The 19,657-nt window shown below is 42.9% G+C and overlaps 1 protein-coding gene and 1 pseudogene across 2 annotated transcripts; both read right to left on the bottom strand.

The window, feature by feature from the left end:
- Positions 1-1,208: 1,208 nt before the first annotated feature.
- lsm7 (LSM7 homolog, U6 small nuclear RNA and mRNA degradation associated) lies at positions 1,209-2,336 on the bottom strand. Its single transcript, XM_084473128.1, has 4 exons — positions 2,315-2,336; positions 1,962-2,052; positions 1,760-1,831; positions 1,209-1,680 (listed from the first exon to the last, which is right to left on the bottom strand). The coding sequence occupies exons 1-4, from the start codon at positions 2,318-2,320 to the stop codon at positions 1,538-1,540; spliced, it is 312 nt and encodes a 103-aa protein (XP_084329254.1). The 5' UTR covers positions 2,321-2,336; the 3' UTR covers positions 1,209-1,537.
- A 3,394-nt stretch (positions 2,337-5,730) lies between these two features.
- LOC311353595 (ceramide synthase 2-like) lies at positions 5,731-17,027 on the bottom strand (annotated as a pseudogene). The gene is made up of 10 exons (XR_014684157.1): positions 16,825-17,027; positions 14,099-14,216; positions 12,362-12,480; positions 11,910-11,967; positions 11,469-11,519; positions 10,162-10,254; positions 9,228-9,356; positions 7,844-7,950; positions 7,006-7,162; positions 5,731-6,084 (listed from the first exon to the last, which is right to left on the bottom strand). The product of XR_014684157.1 is annotated as a ceramide synthase 2-like (transcript).
- Positions 17,028-19,657: the final 2,630 nt, after the last annotated feature.

The following is a 19,657-nucleotide window of genomic DNA, read 5'->3' as shown; positions in this document are numbered from 1 at the left end:
CTAGATCAGGGAGGCCATATTACCATCCGCACAGAAATTGGGTCTGACAGCCCGAGTAGAAAACTCTTTAAAACACATTGAATAGCCCTAAATCCCAGTGGTGTGGTAGACACCGTGCGCCACAGTGATTCACTCCGGTCGACAACAGGTGCATTATAGAATAGACGCAAAAATAAAAATAAAATCTTGATATTCGACCAGAAAACTCACTTGCCACTTCTGTCGCTGATGCCCGTGCAGTGCGCATTCAAAGTTATTCTCGGACGTCGAAGGTCTCGGGGTTTTGAAATGTCCCATACAAAAATAGATAGACGGATGGAAGAGAAGAGATAGGGCAAAGAGGTAAGCTATTTATTCCACCTGCCAAGGGGCGTGCCGTGTCAACGCTACGGGCGACTCACCTTTTCGCAGGCAGCCCAACGAGCTGCAAAAGTCCCGTCATGGCTACCCCCACCCACCGGTCCAGATCCATCGAGATCATGTTTGGTTACACCCAGGTGTGTACAGGGATTTGTGTTGTCAACAATAACACCCTGAGACAACTTGTAAATAACACTGAGGTTATTTGACAAATACAAACGTCAGTGTATAGATTGTAGGCCTACATCTAAATGCTGTATAAATGCTCATTATGACCCATTAACTTCTCCCCCAGTTCTAGCTTGCGGTGGTCCATTGAGACAGAGACTGCACAGAGAAGGAGGGGCTACACGTTTGCAACCCCTGCCACACAACGCTGGACACGTAATTCAGTGTACCACGATAGCTGTTTCTAAATTCAGACGCTTTAAACTGCACAGTAAAACGAATATGGAGACCGGGGCAGATGGATCACTGTTATTGGCAGTTACGGAATACCCCTATTTAATACATCTGCGAAATAAAACGATCACACAGAAGCCACGTTTTTAAAAGTAAACTGTATGCCTAGTGGGTTCCGAAGTAACCTTTATCCTTAAGATCATCCGCCCAAAGGAACGATCCAAACGCAAATAAATAAGTTGATCCTACCGCCCTGCTTAGAGCAGTCCTGAAGGGATCCATGAAAAACTACAAATACTTCTTTGTCAGGGAGCAGACAGGCTTGAGTGCCTCAAAGTTCCGCAGCCTCCATCTCCATACACACGAGATAATTAAATTCATTGCTTCCTCTTGGATGAAACTACACAACTGTAAAAGCAAGACTTTGACAACTAAACAAAGCAAACTTGTTTTTAAATTTTATTTTATCAAAAAACAAACCAAGAAAACAGTAAAAACTGTACGTATTCTGAATAAAAAAAAGCCCAAATTGCTCTTTACAACTTAAACATGTTTTTCCTTGTCATTTAATTTAGGTATAAACAGAAAAAGTGAAGTGCTTTTAAGCATATCCAATACCAACATGTCTACAACAAAAACCTGCATCGAATGCGACATGCATCGATGCTAAGACATGATTGAAGGAGAAATAATTGTAATTCATAAAATGCATGGATGTATGAGGATGTGTACATGTCGGTGTGTGCGCGTGCATGAGAGGGAAACGGGCTGCATTTTATCCGTCCTGCTGTTGGACGAAGGGGTTAGGAATAGACTCCATGCCGTCCTGGGGACAGATGAGCACCACCGAGGTCCCTCTGCACACAACCAGTCCCAACTGCCGCGTGTCTTCTGTCAGCTTCAACTGGTCATCGGGGTCTGCAGAGGCGAGACAATGGTTAAATACACGCCGCTTAACTTTCAATATTTACATTTGGAACTAAGACGCTGCTCTTACCACGCATATATTCGATCGTGCCATCCAACACCAGGTTTAATAGTGGATCGAATCCCTTTAGGACACCGCTCGCTGTTAACACAAAACACCATTGTTAGAATATGTGGAGACTGCTTCAATCACGAGAAGCATCCCCATCCATTTAATTAACGCTGATTGCGTTACGGCGAGTCACTGATCAACCATCCAGAATGTTGCACACCTTCTCGACCTCCTTGAAACTTGACACGAATCGGTTTGTCGATGTACTTTGACAGATCAAAGATGCTCTCCTTCTTCTTCTTCTCTTTATCCTGCAAAGCACGAGGAAAGTGTGTTTAGAAAAGACACATGCCATTACATTTCACATGCTAACGTAGTTAGCTCTACACGGCTAACAAGGCAAACGAAACAGTTCGTTAACTCCGTAGATGGATATACATTTAGCACAGAAGGGGTTCATTTGAACGTGCTGTTCTTGGAACAGACACGCGTGCAGAAGAGACAACAGGGAAGGGTGACAACGTAAAACATGACTGAATTGTTTCAATGAAAACGAAAAGCATACGAACTCACCGCCATTTTCGCAGAATGACACGGAAGTTGACCTCTACCACGTGGGTTCTTCAACCAATCAAATCGTCGAGCACTTTCTCATATGCTTATGATGTTGTATGTTGTGAGTCGGAGTTCATGTGGTCGAATAACTCCGCTATTTGACCACTATTAACGGCTTCCAGATGGCTGTTTTCAGTATTCGAATATATCTCAAATAAATGTATGGCAATACCAGAAGCAGTCTTAACCAAAATAAATGATGGTTGCATGTTTTTTATAATAAGAATTGGGTGTTTGAGCTGACCTCATATTCTACTAGGTTCGTAGAGCAGTCTCTCGCACATACAATTTCCCTCAGGGAGACAATATAGCCTACCTCTTTTTTTGTTTCTTCTGTTTGTTGGAATGGAAGCCAGCCAATTTGGTATTGTAAGAAGAGTCATTCATGCTACACACGTATTCTAATCGCAGATGTTTCCATTTAATTGCATTTAAAAGGAGGCTAAGCTGCAACGCAACAATAATCATGGATTCAATTTCAAGAATTTAAATCCAATTCAGGTTCACTTAAAGTGTATTAGTATTATTGAAATCGAACCGGCGTCCAATGTATAACACTGTACATGTAAACGCGGCTGTCCTCTTAAATTAAAATATGTAATAAAGCACTAAGCAATGCAAAACAAATCATGGTATTTAAACTAGTTTAGGCTCACTTAATAAAGCCTAACTTCTCTTAACTTTTCCAATGCATTCTCTATAGTAATGTGGGATGTCATATATATTTGGCCACGCATGGCTAAATGGTGGCGCTGTTTTGGAAATGTAAGAGAAAACTATTGTTGTCCAATAGGCTTTAAATATTTAATGCAATTGTTGTTTTAAGATTTGATTTAACAACATTAAAGGCCTACTTGTGGTTCTTCCTTGTTGTTGAATTGTTTAATTAATGAGCTAACCTCATATATGAAAGGTGCTACGTATATGAATAAAGTTTGTGTTATTATGATGAATGGAACAATTGATTAGGTAGATACAAAAATACAAGCAACCCAAAGAATACGACAGATGTCTATATGTAATAAAAGTAAGCATTTGTGAAATGATCTTTAGGTTTTTTCAGTACTGTAAATAAATGCACATGCAACAACTTTAATTTTAGTATGAATGAGTTACATGAACAATCTGCATACAATGAAAAAGAGGCAACAATCAGTGTTCACAATTTTCAATGGAAGCTCTTTATTAAAAAGGATGAACAGACAGAGCAAACTTTGACAAATGTGCATTCGTGAAAAACAATACCCATTACTTGTTAAGCCAATGTAATCCTGGCATCCCTCATGTAAAAGCATCATAAACTTGTAGTTATTTCCCTTATTAAATAACGGTTCCCTAATCAGTCTTCAGACTTTACAGCGGATTGATGAGCCCTTTTGTTTCCTCATTCAGACAAAGAAACCAAGAAAAATACATTGCCTGACACATTAAAGTAAGGATTTATACAATTTTTGATAATGACGATTACAATTACATTTTGTGTGACACATACTGTTGGGATTCACATAAATACCCGAGTGGTTGGAAGCCTATCAACAATATAGTAATGTAGTCTTCAAGCTTACAATTCTACTTCATTCATGTTTCCAATGAGAGGAGTTATTTTGTAGACAAATACCTCTGTGTATTGTAGTGGAAAGGACAACTCGATTCCAGGGATTGTGGCAGAATCATCAGACAGGTTTCCATCTTAAAACTGATTTAATATTTTGAAATATGTGAGAGCCCTTCCTTTCCCACTACACACACACACACACACACACACACACACACACACACACACACACACACACACACACACACACACACACACACACACACACACACACACACACACACACACACACACACACACACACACACAAATTGAATCTCTCCAGGGAAGTTGTAAGCAAAATGTTTCAACATTTCCATACAGGGTACTTTAATGCAAAGCTTATCGAGGCACTGTCTGGCTTCAGATTCTCACACAGACCAGCAAATTCTTGCCTTTCTACTTATAAAGTAAAGCTATCTATTAGCACAAAGAGCTAAAGAACAAGTCGCTGGGACAAAACAGTGTCAAAACAGGAGTCAAGGCACAAAACAAAGGCCTTCAGCAAGAATAACCAAATTCAAACTTGCAGCGAGAACCAGCCATAATAATCCACTCTTTCATTGCAAAGAGAATCAACAGGAAATACCAAACATATTTTAGAAGTAAATCACTTCGTAAAAGGCATATCAGTTAACTCAAACATAAATTCCGAAGTCGTTGATGCACCAGAGGGCGCCAAAGATACTCAACTGAAACTCAACCAACCCGTAGCCATTTACAGAGAATACTCTAACTAGAGAGAACTCTCTAAAATAACTCTGAACCAACCAAAACACTTTTCTGTACATCAGATAATTCATTAGCAAATTCTTAGGGAGCTGTTCTATATACATCCATAATGCTAATTATTGGCTGTCTATTGATGGATTTCTTATGACCGGTTCAGCCGATAAGATGGAAAAAAGAGAAGCTACACAGTAGTTTATCAATTACGTTATGACAATTAATTTTGCTTCAGTTGGCAGTGTACAAACCAGCGTAACATTGAACTGAATACATAGATGTATTGTAGAAGTTAAGTACATGGATGAAGATGATACATTTTCTGGGCTGAGCTTGATATGGATAAGATAAGAGGACTTCAGATGTGTCCACAGCATTTATATATTTTTATTGGATGAGCGTAATATTTTGTTTAATAAAAACTTTGTGTCTGTGCGACTCTGACAATGTCGGTAGTACAAAACATACACGCCTCTAAAGGATCTCTGGTGCAAATATCATCGCCATTTCCGAAGATTCACCCCTCAGAGTTTTGTCTGGATAGGTCCGTACTGTATCAAGGTTTAAGTAGCTAATCTCCATTAATGTAGTAAAGATGGTATTACCTCTTACACACACCTCATACACCACAACTAAAACACACAGTATTAGTAGTATTTGTGCATCAAAACAACCAGATTAAATAAGTGTTGTTTCTGAGGATCCTATGTAGTATGAAATATCTACTAATACTACTACTACTTCTACTACTACTAATGACTAGTCATGTTTTTTTGTTTCACATCAAAAGTCAACTGCAGTGAAGGAAGAAGACTGAGGTCGTAAAGTCAGCTACTAAACCACATACTGTACACAGCCATGCAAATAAAACCCAGGAGAATGTTCTTTAGTGGTTATGAATGAAAACGACACCAGCGTCTAGTATCCCCAGTGACAAGACCTTCTGTGTGTGTGTGTGTGTGTGTGTGTGTGTGTGTGTGTGTGTGTGTGTGTGTGTGTGTGTGTGTGTGTGTGTGTGTGTGTGTGTGTGTGTGTGTGTGGGGTGAAACAGTGACACACCTATTATCTTATGATGCTGAACAGATGGTGGGGGAAGCGGAAGGTTGGGGTTGAGGGGACGGAGCAGTGGGGGTTAAGTCGGAGTGGGGGCGGGGGGGTGGTGGTGGTGGAGGGGGCAGGTTCACTACCTCGCTTTGGGCCAGGGGCTGTTGGAACTCCTCCGGTGGGTCAGATTGTTCAGAACACAGTGCTCGGCCAGGGATGCCGATTTAGAGTTCATCGTACCCTTTCCCTCGCTCCTCTCCCAGCCGCCTTCATCCTCTCCCTCCTCTGGCCACTCCTCTTCGTCGGCCTCCTCCTCCTCATCGTCATCCCCGCTCTCTTCGTCGCTGCGCTCGTCTTTCTCCACCTGCGGGGAGACATTGAACGCGTCATGCAACGTCCTGGTCAGAATGTGCGGGAAGCAAACACCATGGTAGCCCTATATTGAATCATCAGTCTATTTATAATAAACAGCCCATAAAGAGTAAGTGCGGCTCCACGGCTGTGGAACACACTCACAGGCTCCCTCAGAGACCTAGACTCTCAAAACGTTCAAAGCCCTACTCCAAACACACCTTTTTAAATTGGCCAATAGGGACCCGTGATTATTTTATGTTGTTGATTTTTTTGTTGCTTTTACCCGGTGCTCCATTAGTAAACCAGGAGGTGTTGGGACACAGCCAGGCTGCTGGACCACGGTGTTAGGGGTAAGCGGAAATCATGGAACGAGTGCACGGAAGGAACGAAAAAACCACAGAACACCCCCTAGGTGCTGCTGTGCTGAAACTAAACAAGAATGACTGAATCGTGTGCAGCACACTCACATAAAACATTGTGAAACCTCCTGACATGACAACCCGTTCTAGTAAATACTATTTACCGAGCACGATGAGAATATGAACTGATTATGGGCAGCTCACGGGCACAACACACTCATGCTCAGGCGTCACTGTGAGGCCTGAGGGGTTGACGTCATGTCTCTCTTCTTTTCTTTAATCACATTTAAAATGCATCCAAAATAGACAAGAGACAGAGCCAATCAAATAGGTACGAGTCGGCACAAGCTAAGCCCCGCTTTTAACACTTGGTATTCCAGAAAATTTAGTTCCAAGAAATGCAATAAATAAATTAAATGAATTATTTGTATGATGATATTAACCCCAGCCCTTTGTGCTGCATTTATTTGGGGCCGTGGAAACACACAGACATGCTAATAAGAGACACGGTAACATAACGTTGTGTTCGGTGTCATTGGGTGGAAACACTGCAGTACAGCCGTCGCCATCACCTTGCCCTGGAAGACAAACTTGTGGACCATTCGCAGGATGAGGTAGGCCCAGAAGATATGGAGAGCCTGGAGCACCAGCAGCAGGGCGTTGAAGAAGAAGTACCCAGGGAACGGGTCGAAGTAGTCCAGAGATTCTACCATGGTGGAGTAGATCATTCTGGGAACACAGTAAAAAAAAGTGATGCACTCTGTTACCGCATTGAGGCCTTTTGAAGGTGTAACTCATGGAGATAAATGTTTGAAGGAGAGAACAAACGAACAGCAGGGAACTGTTGGCACACGTGCACCTTAAGGCAAGTTATCTGCAGTTCAGTTAAATTATCTGCAGGATTGAGGATTGTGGTAACCCGCCTTGGGGAGTGAACCGCCTTGCTCCAATCAGGACACGATTTTTCCAGGCAAAAGCCAAAAAGGCACGTTTATTGCAAAATCAAAATTATTTTACAAAAATAACCAAACTCTGGGAGGAATTGACGGTCTCGTCACCCGGAAGGACCTGTCTCTTCACACGTGAGCCCCATGGCTGGGAGAGCCCTGAATGAGTGGAGAAGCAGATTATTTAAGCCCTGCTTCTCCACCTGTTCCTCAGGTGCTCTGCATCTGGTTAATTGGCAAGGCCGGGTTGCCACAGGATCTATACTCAGTGGTACCTATTAACACACTTTTATTTGTGTTTTATCGTCCCATGTATTAACCTGAAGTGAGGAGGAAAGCTAACACTGAAGTATTTTATAGCCATTCGTTTTTTCAGGTATAAGGCTCTGATTGTCATTCTATTTGAAGGAAGTAAAGGAGAAAAGTAGAATGTTGAGTACCAAATTCCACCAGCAAGTCTTACCTGCCAGGGAATATGACCAGTCTGGTTACCAGGAAGACGACAGAGAAGAGGACAAACAGAACATCGCATGTCTTTCTCCAGCCAGCGTAGTTGAACATCTTTGCAGACTGGTGAAGGTAAATAGAGAAATCAAAAAGAAAAAATGTATTTTGGTAATTGTCGCTCCTCGCTCCTCCCATTTTTGATTGACGAGGCTCAGCTCTAATGAACGAGCAGGAGGACTGCAACGCACTTGACCCAATTAGAGGCTATGTTTACAAACAACTCGGGAGTCTCCGCGTACCACCTAGTGGTAGACACCGATATTATCAATAATGCATCTTTAAAGCTATTACTATGACATAATAACAATATTCATGTATCCACTTTTATCCCATTTTAATTAAACTCAAAGCTCATTTAAGATAACTGTTTGAATGTATTGTGAACAGTAAGACTTATTTCTGTGGCAGAGTTGACCTCTTAATGCAATGCAAGTACAAGGCTGTCATTGGGAAGAGTAGACGTGGTCAGCAGAGTCCCAGAACCGGACACCTTTGCTTTTGTTCTTAATTGGCCCGGTTCCATCAAGGAGCTACACCACAGCCAATCAGGCTGCTCGTCAATTTTCCTGCATATTTCATCAGATCCTAGACATAGCCTGTGACAAACGGAACTCTGATTATATCTGGGAAATATGACACCAGGCCATACCAGCACTATCCAGCACAAAACACATGGACATGGCCGGTTGTACTATTAGACTGAGGCTATTGTAGCATTCACATGAGGTTTGTAATGCATGCTTTTTACCACTCTTATGTGTTCAATCATAGTGGACTAAGGAAGATTGTGTATATTTATTGTGTATATTTATGAGGGGGGGAAAGTACTGTAGGCGCTACACAATGCTTTTCTTCAAGTCAAGTATGACATGACCTTTGTGGGTAACCACCTCCAGAAGAGTTATACACGCATGGCACAATGGCAGAGATTTTTGAGGTTTTTCAAATGTGCTTTTGCAGAGGATCAGTTTTCTAGTCCTCTTCTAAACGTAATGTTTAAATGACAATAGGGCTTGTACCTACAAATGCACCATTACATGTTTTCTTGGTACTACTACGCAATATTGGGAGGACTCACGTAAATATACTGTAATATATGCCAATTCAATCTTTGTTTTTCCACGTCTCTCAAGAGAAACACTGTTGCAGCTTCAAACACAACAATGTCTCCCCGAAATGACAGATCATTTCACGATTAACGACGACAAAAATGTCCAAAAAACAATTACTACTACTACATGCTTTCAAAACGGAGGCGAGGATGAGAATCTGCGATGTACAAGCCCTATAAGTCACTGGGACATGTGACCATGTTGTGAAACTTTGAAACTTTGAAACACCTCGAGGAAGAAGTCTGAGGAGTCATGCAGCAGCATCACCAGCGTGCCCACTCTCAGGAAGTTGGCGCAGTAGGAGAAGCTGATGAGGAATATGGTGGCGATGTGATGAACAATCTGCTCCTTGAAATCCTAGAAGTACGCCCACACAGGCATACAAACGCACACACACGCACGCGCACGCACGCGCACACGCACACACACGCGCGCACGCGCACGCATGAAGACACACACTCACAGACACACAGACACACGAACATGCACACACACACACACACACACACACACACACACACACCACACACACACACGGACACACACACATGGACACACACACATGAACCACAACCACAAATTGTTAGAAAAATAAAAGAATTGGGTGTGTCTCAGCAGTTCTGTGTCTGTGGTCTAGTAAATCAGTATTGTGTGCACTTTACTGTACTGATTTACACATTGCTTTGGCAGACTTATTGTTTGAATTCAATCTCAGATTCCCTTGTCAGCGTCTTTAAAGCCTCAGTGCTATAGTTGATGCCAACAGTGGACAGGTCCTATATTGTACATTACGGAGATAATACATTTTCTTCAATAGTATTAGCAAAACTGGCAATGAACCATTCCGTTTTTTGCAAGTATTTTCCACTTTTATCTGCTACTTAAATACGTACCAGATTTTAGTTTTATTCTTTATTCTCTTTATAGTTTATCATGAATTCCACTTTGAAGTCATAGTCTGTTAAAAGTGCTCTTAAAACAGCTTTATAAATCAAAAAGTAAAACATTTGATCTATCAAATGATCAGGTATGAAGTATAAGGGTGAGCAGGTCACTCTCTGAAGGGCTCTACGGGCCGGGAGGAGGACAGTGAGCAGGTCACTCTCTGAAGGGCTCTACGGGCTGGGAGGAGGACAGTGAGCAGGTCACTGGTTGAACTCACCTTTCGCTTCACGTCCACGGACACGCAGAGCAGGAGAGACCAGTAGAATCCCAGCTCCATGATGTAATACCAGTAGTGAGCTTCTGCCACGGGCTGCATAGAGGGACAGAGGGACAGATAGCATGCAGCTTCAGGTCACCTGGTGGATTTGATGGATGGATAAACCCTTGTTTCAACGGCTGGCAGTATAGCCTCTGCATGGATCTTTAGGGTTAATGGAGTGCATCTTTTCCATCTAAAACAGATTGACATCTTTAATTGTTTTTTTTTTTATAATGTGGTCAACTCTGTTTGGGTTTTGTGTAGCTGTGTGCTTCTGTGTCATTGTGCATGTGTGTGTGTGTGTTGGGGGGGGGGGGAATTCCATTCTATTCAACCTTCACATCCAATAAATGAATGACCCCACATCGGCTAACTCTCAAAACAGGAGGAAACGTCCCAGCATGTGTGTAGAATGGGTGGTTATGTCCTACATAAAAACTCTGCCCTGTGTGACATTCTGGAGAAACACAATGAAGGGAAGTTTACTGAGCCCTCACCCCCCTTATATACACAAACACACCCCTCCGTTTCAGGGCACACACACACACACACACACACACACACCGCTTCAGGCTCAGAAAAACTGATAAAGTCCACAACATAGTGACTGAGGCAGCAGGTTAGCCAACCAGGACGTGAGGACAGATAGGGCCGGATTCGGGCAGCTGGGTTCCTAGCTAGATTACAGTGTTCTCTTTTTGGGTCCTGACCCCTTTTTGAGGAAGGAAGGCATTAACTGTTAGAAGAGAACGGAAAAAGAGGGACACGGAAGGAGTTTGGGGTGAGCCTTTTTCTCTGCTTTTCCAGGCATGCCTAGATGTCTTCCCAATGGAAGCTCAACAGTTATGTTAGCCTTTCAAACTCCAGGCATAGCGGGAAGAAAGAAAACAATAATCCATGAATCTGTTGAAATAAACAGGACTTCTAGCCATCCCAGGAAGTTCAATACGGGTCAGAGAATGAAAGGATTGCTTGAGATTGCTGTCTGTCAGGATGTGTATGTCTGGATGTAGAGTTTGGAGTAGGAGCCAAACAAGATTTGATGACTAATATATTTTATATTTGAGAGATCTGACAGGAGTCAAGAGCGACACTACCAACAGTGTAACAGTTCAAATACCCTTTGAAAAAGCTTATTTGAGCATTGATAATCTTACACCCTGAAGTAAACCATGAATATTTGTTGGTTTTTCCATCAATTGAATGAAAATACAATTATGTGTTATAATGAAGTAACGTTACACAAATTCTGTTTGTTGACTGACCTGTTTGGGATAGCCGTTCCAGCACTCTCTGTAGTCCCAGAATCATTTTGTCTGGTGAAGAAAGAGACATACATCTATGTTCAACATTACAGTTTGCTTCTAGGGTAAGTTCTCGAAAAACGCAGGTCTGTTGACGTATATGTAATTCAGAAGACCCTTTTGTTAAAAGCGATCTATGGGTGCGGCTTAGAACAATATTATGGCGCATCTAAGTGCTCCTTAAAAAAGCAACCTGGACGGAGTACATCTAAAGGAACCAGAACATGCTTAGCAGATTTGCATCGCAGATTTGCATGGCAAGTGCATCGCGACACAGTCATTTATGTTCTAAATTAAAAACATTCATGCACATACAGTATATTCATAAGGCACAATGTTGTAGGTCAGTAATGTCGTAACCTATTGAAAAACACTAGGAATGAATGTAATTAGGGGACTTACATCTAACAGAGAGGCTAGCCCTGCTGTGAACGCTACGAGGTAGAAGACAAATCTCCAACTGCACAGAAAACAAACAATTAGCATTCAAATTATTATCTTGGGAAATATTTTTTTTTGCAGTGATTTGAAATGTATTTGTTGACGATTTGTGCCAAACTCACTTTATAGTAGTATTATTTAGGCAATAGTGATACATGTTGATGCGCTAATATTGATAACTATACCAATGTTGATTATATATTGATGATTCTACTGTATATTAGATGGATTCCCTGCATCTACATTGATGCCAAGCCGTAGCACACATTTTGCTCAGCAAACACCTGGACCTAGCTGGATTGTTCATTGAATACCGTTCCTACAGCTGTGACTATATTTAGAGAATAACAGGCAGCAGCAGCAGATGTCTAGACACCATGATGTGTGTGTGTTCTGTTCTCCAGTGGACTCACGAGGCCTCGCAGAACTTCCTGGTGTTGCCGGGGCGCTGCTGGTTCCGTCGGCGTCTGAACCACGTGTGGATCTGTCTCTGAGAGAGGCCACACTGCCTGGCCAGAGCCACCAGCTCACTCTGAAAAGACACACACACACGCGCATGTAAACACGCATGTACACATACACACACACATACACACACGTACACACACACACACACACACACACACACACACACACACACACACATACACACACATACACATACATATACACATTCACACACACACACACACACACACACACACACACACACACACACACACACACACACACACACACACACACACACGTACACACACACACGCACACACGATTTAGGAATATATTTGCATTCTAATGTACATCTGCTCCGCTCTCTCTTTCTCTCTCTTTTCTCTCGACTTCCTCCATTCATTCGTCACTCAGGAGAGTGTTTGTGTAGAGAAGGACATTCTACAGGTGATATGGAACAGCTTAATGTTTTAGAAGATCAAAACAGTACATTAAGAGACATTTACTCAGTACATTTACTTTGGTTTAAGCCACAACCCTTAGGATTTATAACTAGGGTTAGGGTTAGTTAGGGTTAGGGTTAGTGTTAGGGTTAGGGTATAAAGTATCAGTTTGATCTTAAGTATTTAGTATAGGCTATATAACCACAGAAATACGATGTTTGAAGTATTTCTTCCCATGAAAAGTGAAAAACGTATTTATAGTTTTCAGAAAATCTCTCCATAAACTTTATTAACAAATGTGCTCTTGGGATACAGTATAGTACAATAGGTATGCAGTAGTATATTAGTATACAAATAGTATACAATAAGAATGCTGACTGCAGCCAGGTGCACTTAGAACACAGACAGCATGGTCTGACAATTCAACGTTCATAAAGGTTACGATTATTACCACTTCAAGGGCAGGAGTGTTGTTTTCAGATTACAGGTTTAGCCATAAATTTTTATTGTTACACCTATATTTATTTATTATATATTTATTTCCTGATGTCCTGGAATATGCAAAGCAGAACAGGGAAAGTGATACGATGCAACTGATCCATGTTAGAATACAACTTTGTAGTTTGAGGAATTAGAAGAGGAGGAACGTGTCGGGGAACATTTCAGTAATATTTCTGACTTAAATTAATAAAGTTGTTGATATCTGCTGACATATCAACAATTTTATTAATTCATAAAAAATAAAAAAAATTACTCCGGAGGAAGTTTGGCGGAAGTTCCCCTGCTCAAATAAACGACCAACGACCAATTTAAATAGATAGCTACCATCATAGAAGTAGACGTATTATATTTATCAATTCTAGGCCACGGTTCTGCATGTTCTACAGTCTAGCCCTGATATGGAGGGTCAGAACAAGCCAGCCATCTCACCAGCCATCTATGCATCTGTCCTGCGCTCATGTGACAGATGATGCAATCATTTGGCATCACAAATTATCCCACAGTCGGATCTGTGTCCCGCGCGTGTGCTAATAGAACGCAATAAATGAATGCAATAAATTGCATTAATACCCAATGCAGCTGATCAGATGATTACTGATTGAAATACAGTTTTCTATTATAACAAGCAGGCTCTCCAAAGCATGTGAGTGTGCACTCATGTGTAAACTATATGTGTGTGTGTGTGTGTGTGTGTGTGTGTGTGTGTGTGTGTGTGTGTGTTGGTATTCCTGACACATGACGGTGAACCGCACCAACCTGGGACGGCTGTCGGTTGTTATGCTTGCAGAAGGCCTCCAGTCTGGGGACGGACGGGGCTTCAGTCCAGATCCGGTCCTTCACGCCCAGACGTCTACTCAGAGGGAGAGCTATGATCCTAGGAACAACACAGCCAGGGGAGGGGGCCCATGGGTCAACCAGGAGGACCAGGAACCACCCCGACACTTTAAAGGAGTTCAACCGACGGAACCACAAGGAGCAATTACTAACCACAAGCGGAGCGACCTCTGAATGCAAGCTATCCCAATTTGCTTTAATTAAACAACAACAACAACAGCAACAACAACAGAGTGAGATAAGCGAGCCTATCACTCAACAACAAAGACTTTTTGAGCAGTAAGCTGATCCCTCATTATCCCACTCTTGACCATAACCAACGCTGCTCCGCAGCCTTTAACATGAGCTGATCCAACAAACTTGATCTGTTTGTGTGTGTGTGTGTGTGTGTGTGTGTGTGTGTGTGTGTGTGTGTGTGTGTGTGTGTGTGTGTCTGTGTGTGTGTGTGTGTGTGTGTGTGTGTGTGTGTGTGTGTGTGTGTGTAACTCTACCACACATAGGTGATCACCCTTCAGTGTGCAGGTGGCAGTCAGCATTCAGAGGAAGGTCAGGACTGCCTTTAGCCAGAGACACAGACTGTCTCTGGTTACATGAAAACAACAACAACACACACACACACACACACACACACACACACACACACACACACACACACACACACACACACACACACACACACACACACACACACACACACACACACACACGGGTATACCAACTATACCAATGACTATTGCCATCTAAATGTACAGAAAGCCCATGTTATACTGCATATCTGATAAAAGGTCTTGACTTTGCCTACACACACACACACACACACACACACACACACACACACACACATGAATCTAGTATCTTTTACGTTTCTTCTGTCTTTCTTTAACCTACTCTGGTAGCTGCCTCTACTGTAACAGCTTCTCGTGTAGATCAATAGATAATGAAGAGACAGATGAAGTACTAACAAAACAGGAGCATGCGTTGTGTAAAGACTCCAGACCTGCTGGGCGTTCCCTAAAAGGACAGATGAGCAGCCTATCAAGGGAAGAACTCAAACAATTTGTATCACATGTGGCCATCTCTCTGATGATCGACATGTTGTCCAGGCTACCCTAGTCTTACTCTTGCTTTGACACAGATTAAAGAATAGTTTAATTGTTTTGTCGCGCATGCCTCAGAAACCAGGGGACTCTGTCCCTGGTGTCACCACTACTGCAGTGTTTTGATCTTCCATTGTTCAGGCCTCAAGGCACCTGTAATAGGGCCCGTCAGGAGCCAACATGGCAATCACATACTTTCTGTAACTCTTTGCTTTGCTGATGAGAGGCCAGGGGGTTAATTACTGCAGGAGACTTTTAAGAGTTGTATGTCGGTCTGTGTTTTAAAGAACAAGGTCGTGTTTTTTCTCCTGCTCTTTCTGGCTATTGTAACGTAAACAAACAGACGCATGCAAGTCTGTCTTTCTGTCTCAGAAACAAACCGTTCTTGCTTTTCAGCATTAGTGATGTCAGATAAGGAAGAACATAACCATCCTTGTTCTTCAGGGACTGCCTGGCTTGGTGGTGACCCTCCATCGAGAGATAGAGGGGATTTTCTGTTTATGTCCCTGCAACGCTCTCCATTTATATTGTTGGTGTTGTCAACAATCCTTTCTTGGTTCAACCACCTTTTTCCTTCGTCTGAACTTTTCATTGAATTGATTGATTTCTGTAGTATTTGTAGAAACAGCTGTGGAACCTTGCCTGTTTCTATATTTAACTACAACTATCCCTGATTACACATCAACCACAACCACAAAAAGAAACAGTTCTCTCTCTACGGTGAGTGGCTGGAACCTCAAAGATCTTCGTGCATAACATACGGGAAGCATGTGTCACGAAAGGTCTAACTTGGTACATATTGATCACTTGCATTAAACACTTAACCCATTTCCCCCTGAGAGGAGAGGCAGGCTAGCACTATCAGAGCAGCTAAAACTGGAATGGGTTTTTGGCCTGCTCACTTACATTATATACCAACAGTGCTGCGAACATAGCAGGCGGCAAAACAGAACACACAATAGCTTTTTATGTAGCAACTGCAGCACAATCAACGCAACCGCCAATTAATGACAAGGGGAGATGGTGATATGATTATGCTATACTACTAACGTTGCACAAGATATGAATCATCATGTTACAGCAGAACAAGTAATGGCTGGTGTGCCTACGATACAGGTCTCCTCTGTGTTGGTGTGTGTGAGTGTGTTATGCGCTTGTGTGCGCGCGTAAGTGTATGTGTGTGCATGTGTGTGCATGCGTGTGTTTGTGTGTGTGCATGTGTGTGTGTGTGTGTGTGTGTGTGTGTGTGTGTGTGTGTGTGTGTCTGTGTGTGTGTGTGTGTATGCATGTGTGTGTGCTTATGTGTGTGTGCGTTTGTGTGTGCGTAACTGTGTGTGCATGTGTATGTGTGTGTGCATGTGTTTGTATGTGTGCATGTGCATGTGCGCATGCGTGTCTTTGTGTGTGTGCAAAGACACGCGTGTGTGTGCAAATTTGTTTGTCTGTGCATGTGCACGGGCGTGTTTGTGCGTGCATGTATATGCGTGCGTGTGTGTGTGTGTGTGTGTGTGTGTGTGTGTGTGTGTGTGTGTGTGTGTGTGTGCGTCTCACCTCTCGAACACGCACCGGAGGGCGATGAAGCAGAGGGCCAGAGGCAGGGTGACCAGGAGGTCTCTGGGCATCGGGTACCGACCCCAGCCCTGGCCCACCTCCACCCCCGCCTCCACCTCCCTCACCTCCATGTCCTTCCAGCCAATGCCAGGGGGGAACCAGTAGTCCTGTTGCCACAGCCAATCATTCAACAGCCCCTCCATGCTGGATGAGAGAGAGAGAGAGAGAGAGAGCGAGAGAGAGAGAGAGAGAGAGAGAGAGAGAGAGAGAGAGAGAGAGAGAGAGAGAGAGAGAGAGAGATTATATTACATTTTATTCAAAATGTCAGACTTTTTTTAATCTGATATTTTTTAACAATTTTTTTCACTCTTGTGTATTTTCTTTTTTGCTTTAAACCTAGATGTGCGTGCTTTGTCTTAAGAATGTCATTGCTCAGAACTACCCTGAGTTTTAATGTGCACTTAAAACTCTTGAATCTTGAATTGGACAGAGACAGAGACCACAAGAGGAGGAGTTCAGCAGTGGAGGAGGAGGAGATAGGGCAGTGAGCAGGAGGACATGAAAGAGGAGGTGGAGGAGAAGAGAGAGGAGAGGGCATGAGAGGAATAAAGAGGAAGAAGAGGAGGAGAGGAGAGAGGAGAAGAGGTGGAGAGGAGAGAGGAGGAAGAGAAGAAGGGTGGGTCTGCTTTAAAAGCAGACCCGCCCTAAAAGCAGACCCTAAGTGCTAAAACATTTATGTAATTTTAATATTGATGGGAGGTAGCAGCTGGGATCCATAGGGATTATTATTAATGAAGAGGAACAGGGGAGATCAAAGTGTCGCTGAATGCTCTGTGTGTTTACAATAAGTGCCCCCCCCCCCCACCCCCCCACCCCCCATATGTAACTTGTCTATGTGTGTCGTATGGTTGGACTGGAGCAAGAAAGCACATTTGCACAATGCATTATCACAATGCAAAGGTAGTCTCGGGATTCAGCAGATTTTCTGTGTGTTTTACAACACACACACACACACACACACACACACACACACACACACACACACACTCACACACACACACACACACACACGCACACACGCACGCACGCACACACACACACACACACACACTTATTTATCCATGTTGAACACACATGTTACATAACAATAAAAAAAAAACAGTCCTGGCCCAATCCCAATATCGGAACAGCATCGCGACACCATACCCTGATTTGATTGGACGAACCAAAACACACTCCAAAACACAGGGGCACACAGAACGCTGCCAGAGACAGGCTAGTGCGAAGCATCTTTGGACCATCGTTGAGCAATTAGTGTGCCGTTGTATTACAAAATCAAATAGAGTATGAGGAATCTTTAAACATAAAGGCTTCCGAATCTACTAACGATTTTCGAGTCCCGTCTTCACCAGGAAGCGTGTCCATCTCCCCGGACTATTCACCACAACAGCCTTGATTAAGTATGCTGCATCTCTCTCCATCAAACCCACCAAAGTCGTTAAGCTAAGGCATCTAGGTGGGCTATACGATCGAAAACATACAAACAAATGATCAATATTAATATATATTTTTTAAGAATATGATTTAAAATAAATATTTTGATTACCTGCATGCACTCTTTAGGATGGAAAGCACAGTGGTAGACTAGGGCATAGAGATTCTGAGGAGGAGCGTTTTGACGCAACCTGCTTCCACACAGGGTGGGAGGGGTGGTGGGTAGGGGGGAGGTGGGCGGAGCCTCGCTGTTGCCCCGCTCGATCTCGGTGAACGGAAGACGATGCGCTGTCATCTACACCGTCAGCAGCGTTTTGGTGAGCGAGCTGTACCCCAGTCGACCACTCTGCGACCATCAGCCCTCTCTGGAAATGAAACAATAACAAGATTAGACAGAATTCCAGTGGATTTATCCATCCCTTATGATTCATTTGCTTGTATAACATAACAGTTAAATGAACACAATAGTACCCATGATATGACCAATTTATTCTCGTCATACATATTTGTCTACAATGTCAACCTATAAACACATGGACAGATGTATTGAAGTCTGGGATGCAGCCAACGTAACTTCCTGTGTACTTGCACTCGCTTATCATCTACCAGGAATTCCAACCAACTACGAAGCATTTTCACATGAAACAAGGGTTTATTACAGGTTAAACACATCAATGACTATTTGCATGTAGGCTATTTAGATATTTATATAGATATAGTATTTATTATGACATTATGCAGAGCTGCCAACTTTTGGGTTTTGGGCCGGAGTGAGTTTCTGTAGAATCTTGTAATGCATACCTGGTATAGCAGGGTAAGGTACTGGGGGGGGGGGGGGGGGCGGAGGACGAACGCGTCTCGGCTTTTTTTTATGCCGTGAGAAATTGGGTGTGTGGCGTGTGAGCGTGTGTAAACAGGCAAAAGGCAAAAAACAGGCAACTCTCACGGTGAAACCGTGGGAGTTGGCAGCTCTGCATTATGAGCATGGAGTGCGCTGGAATATGCAAAATCATTGGGCCATAAAAGGGTTCGTTCTTGTTCTTCATTATATGAAGCTTTGTAATCGGGGAGGTCAACTATAGTAACTAATATTGCTTCAGAGAGTGACAGTAGGCTACTTCTCCGTTGTAGATCACGTGATCCCCACAGAGCGTCCAACAACTGCTGTGCTCTGGCACCTCGACACGCCTGCTGGTCGAGAGAGTGTGTAGTGCTTATGGGCTTGTGATGATAGCATCTGATAGCATCTCAGTGCTAACGAATGACCTGGCCGAACACTAAGTGTGTTCACTAATGTTTGTGTTTTTCATCAACAATATTCGGGCTCATCGTTTTCTAT

This window comes from Micromesistius poutassou, assembly GCF_964030765.1.
Source record: "Micromesistius poutassou genome assembly, chromosome: 9".
Lineage (NCBI taxonomy): Eukaryota > Metazoa > Chordata > Actinopteri > Gadiformes > Gadidae > Micromesistius > Micromesistius poutassou.
This window is presented reverse-complemented; position numbering and strand designations above follow the sequence as displayed.

What these genes read in the sequence shown, in the direction of transcription:
- lsm7 (XM_084473128.1), bottom strand. An exon ending in GTTTCAAGGAGGTCGAGAAG is followed by an intron (nt 1,832 to 1,961) that starts GTGTGCAACATT and finishes TTGTGTTAACAG; the next exon opens with CGAGCGGTGTCCTAAAGGGA. An exon ending in CACGATCGAATATATGCGTG is followed by an intron (nt 1,681 to 1,759) that starts GTAAGAGCAGCG and finishes TCGCCTCTGCAG; the next exon opens with ACCCCGATGACCAGTTGAAG.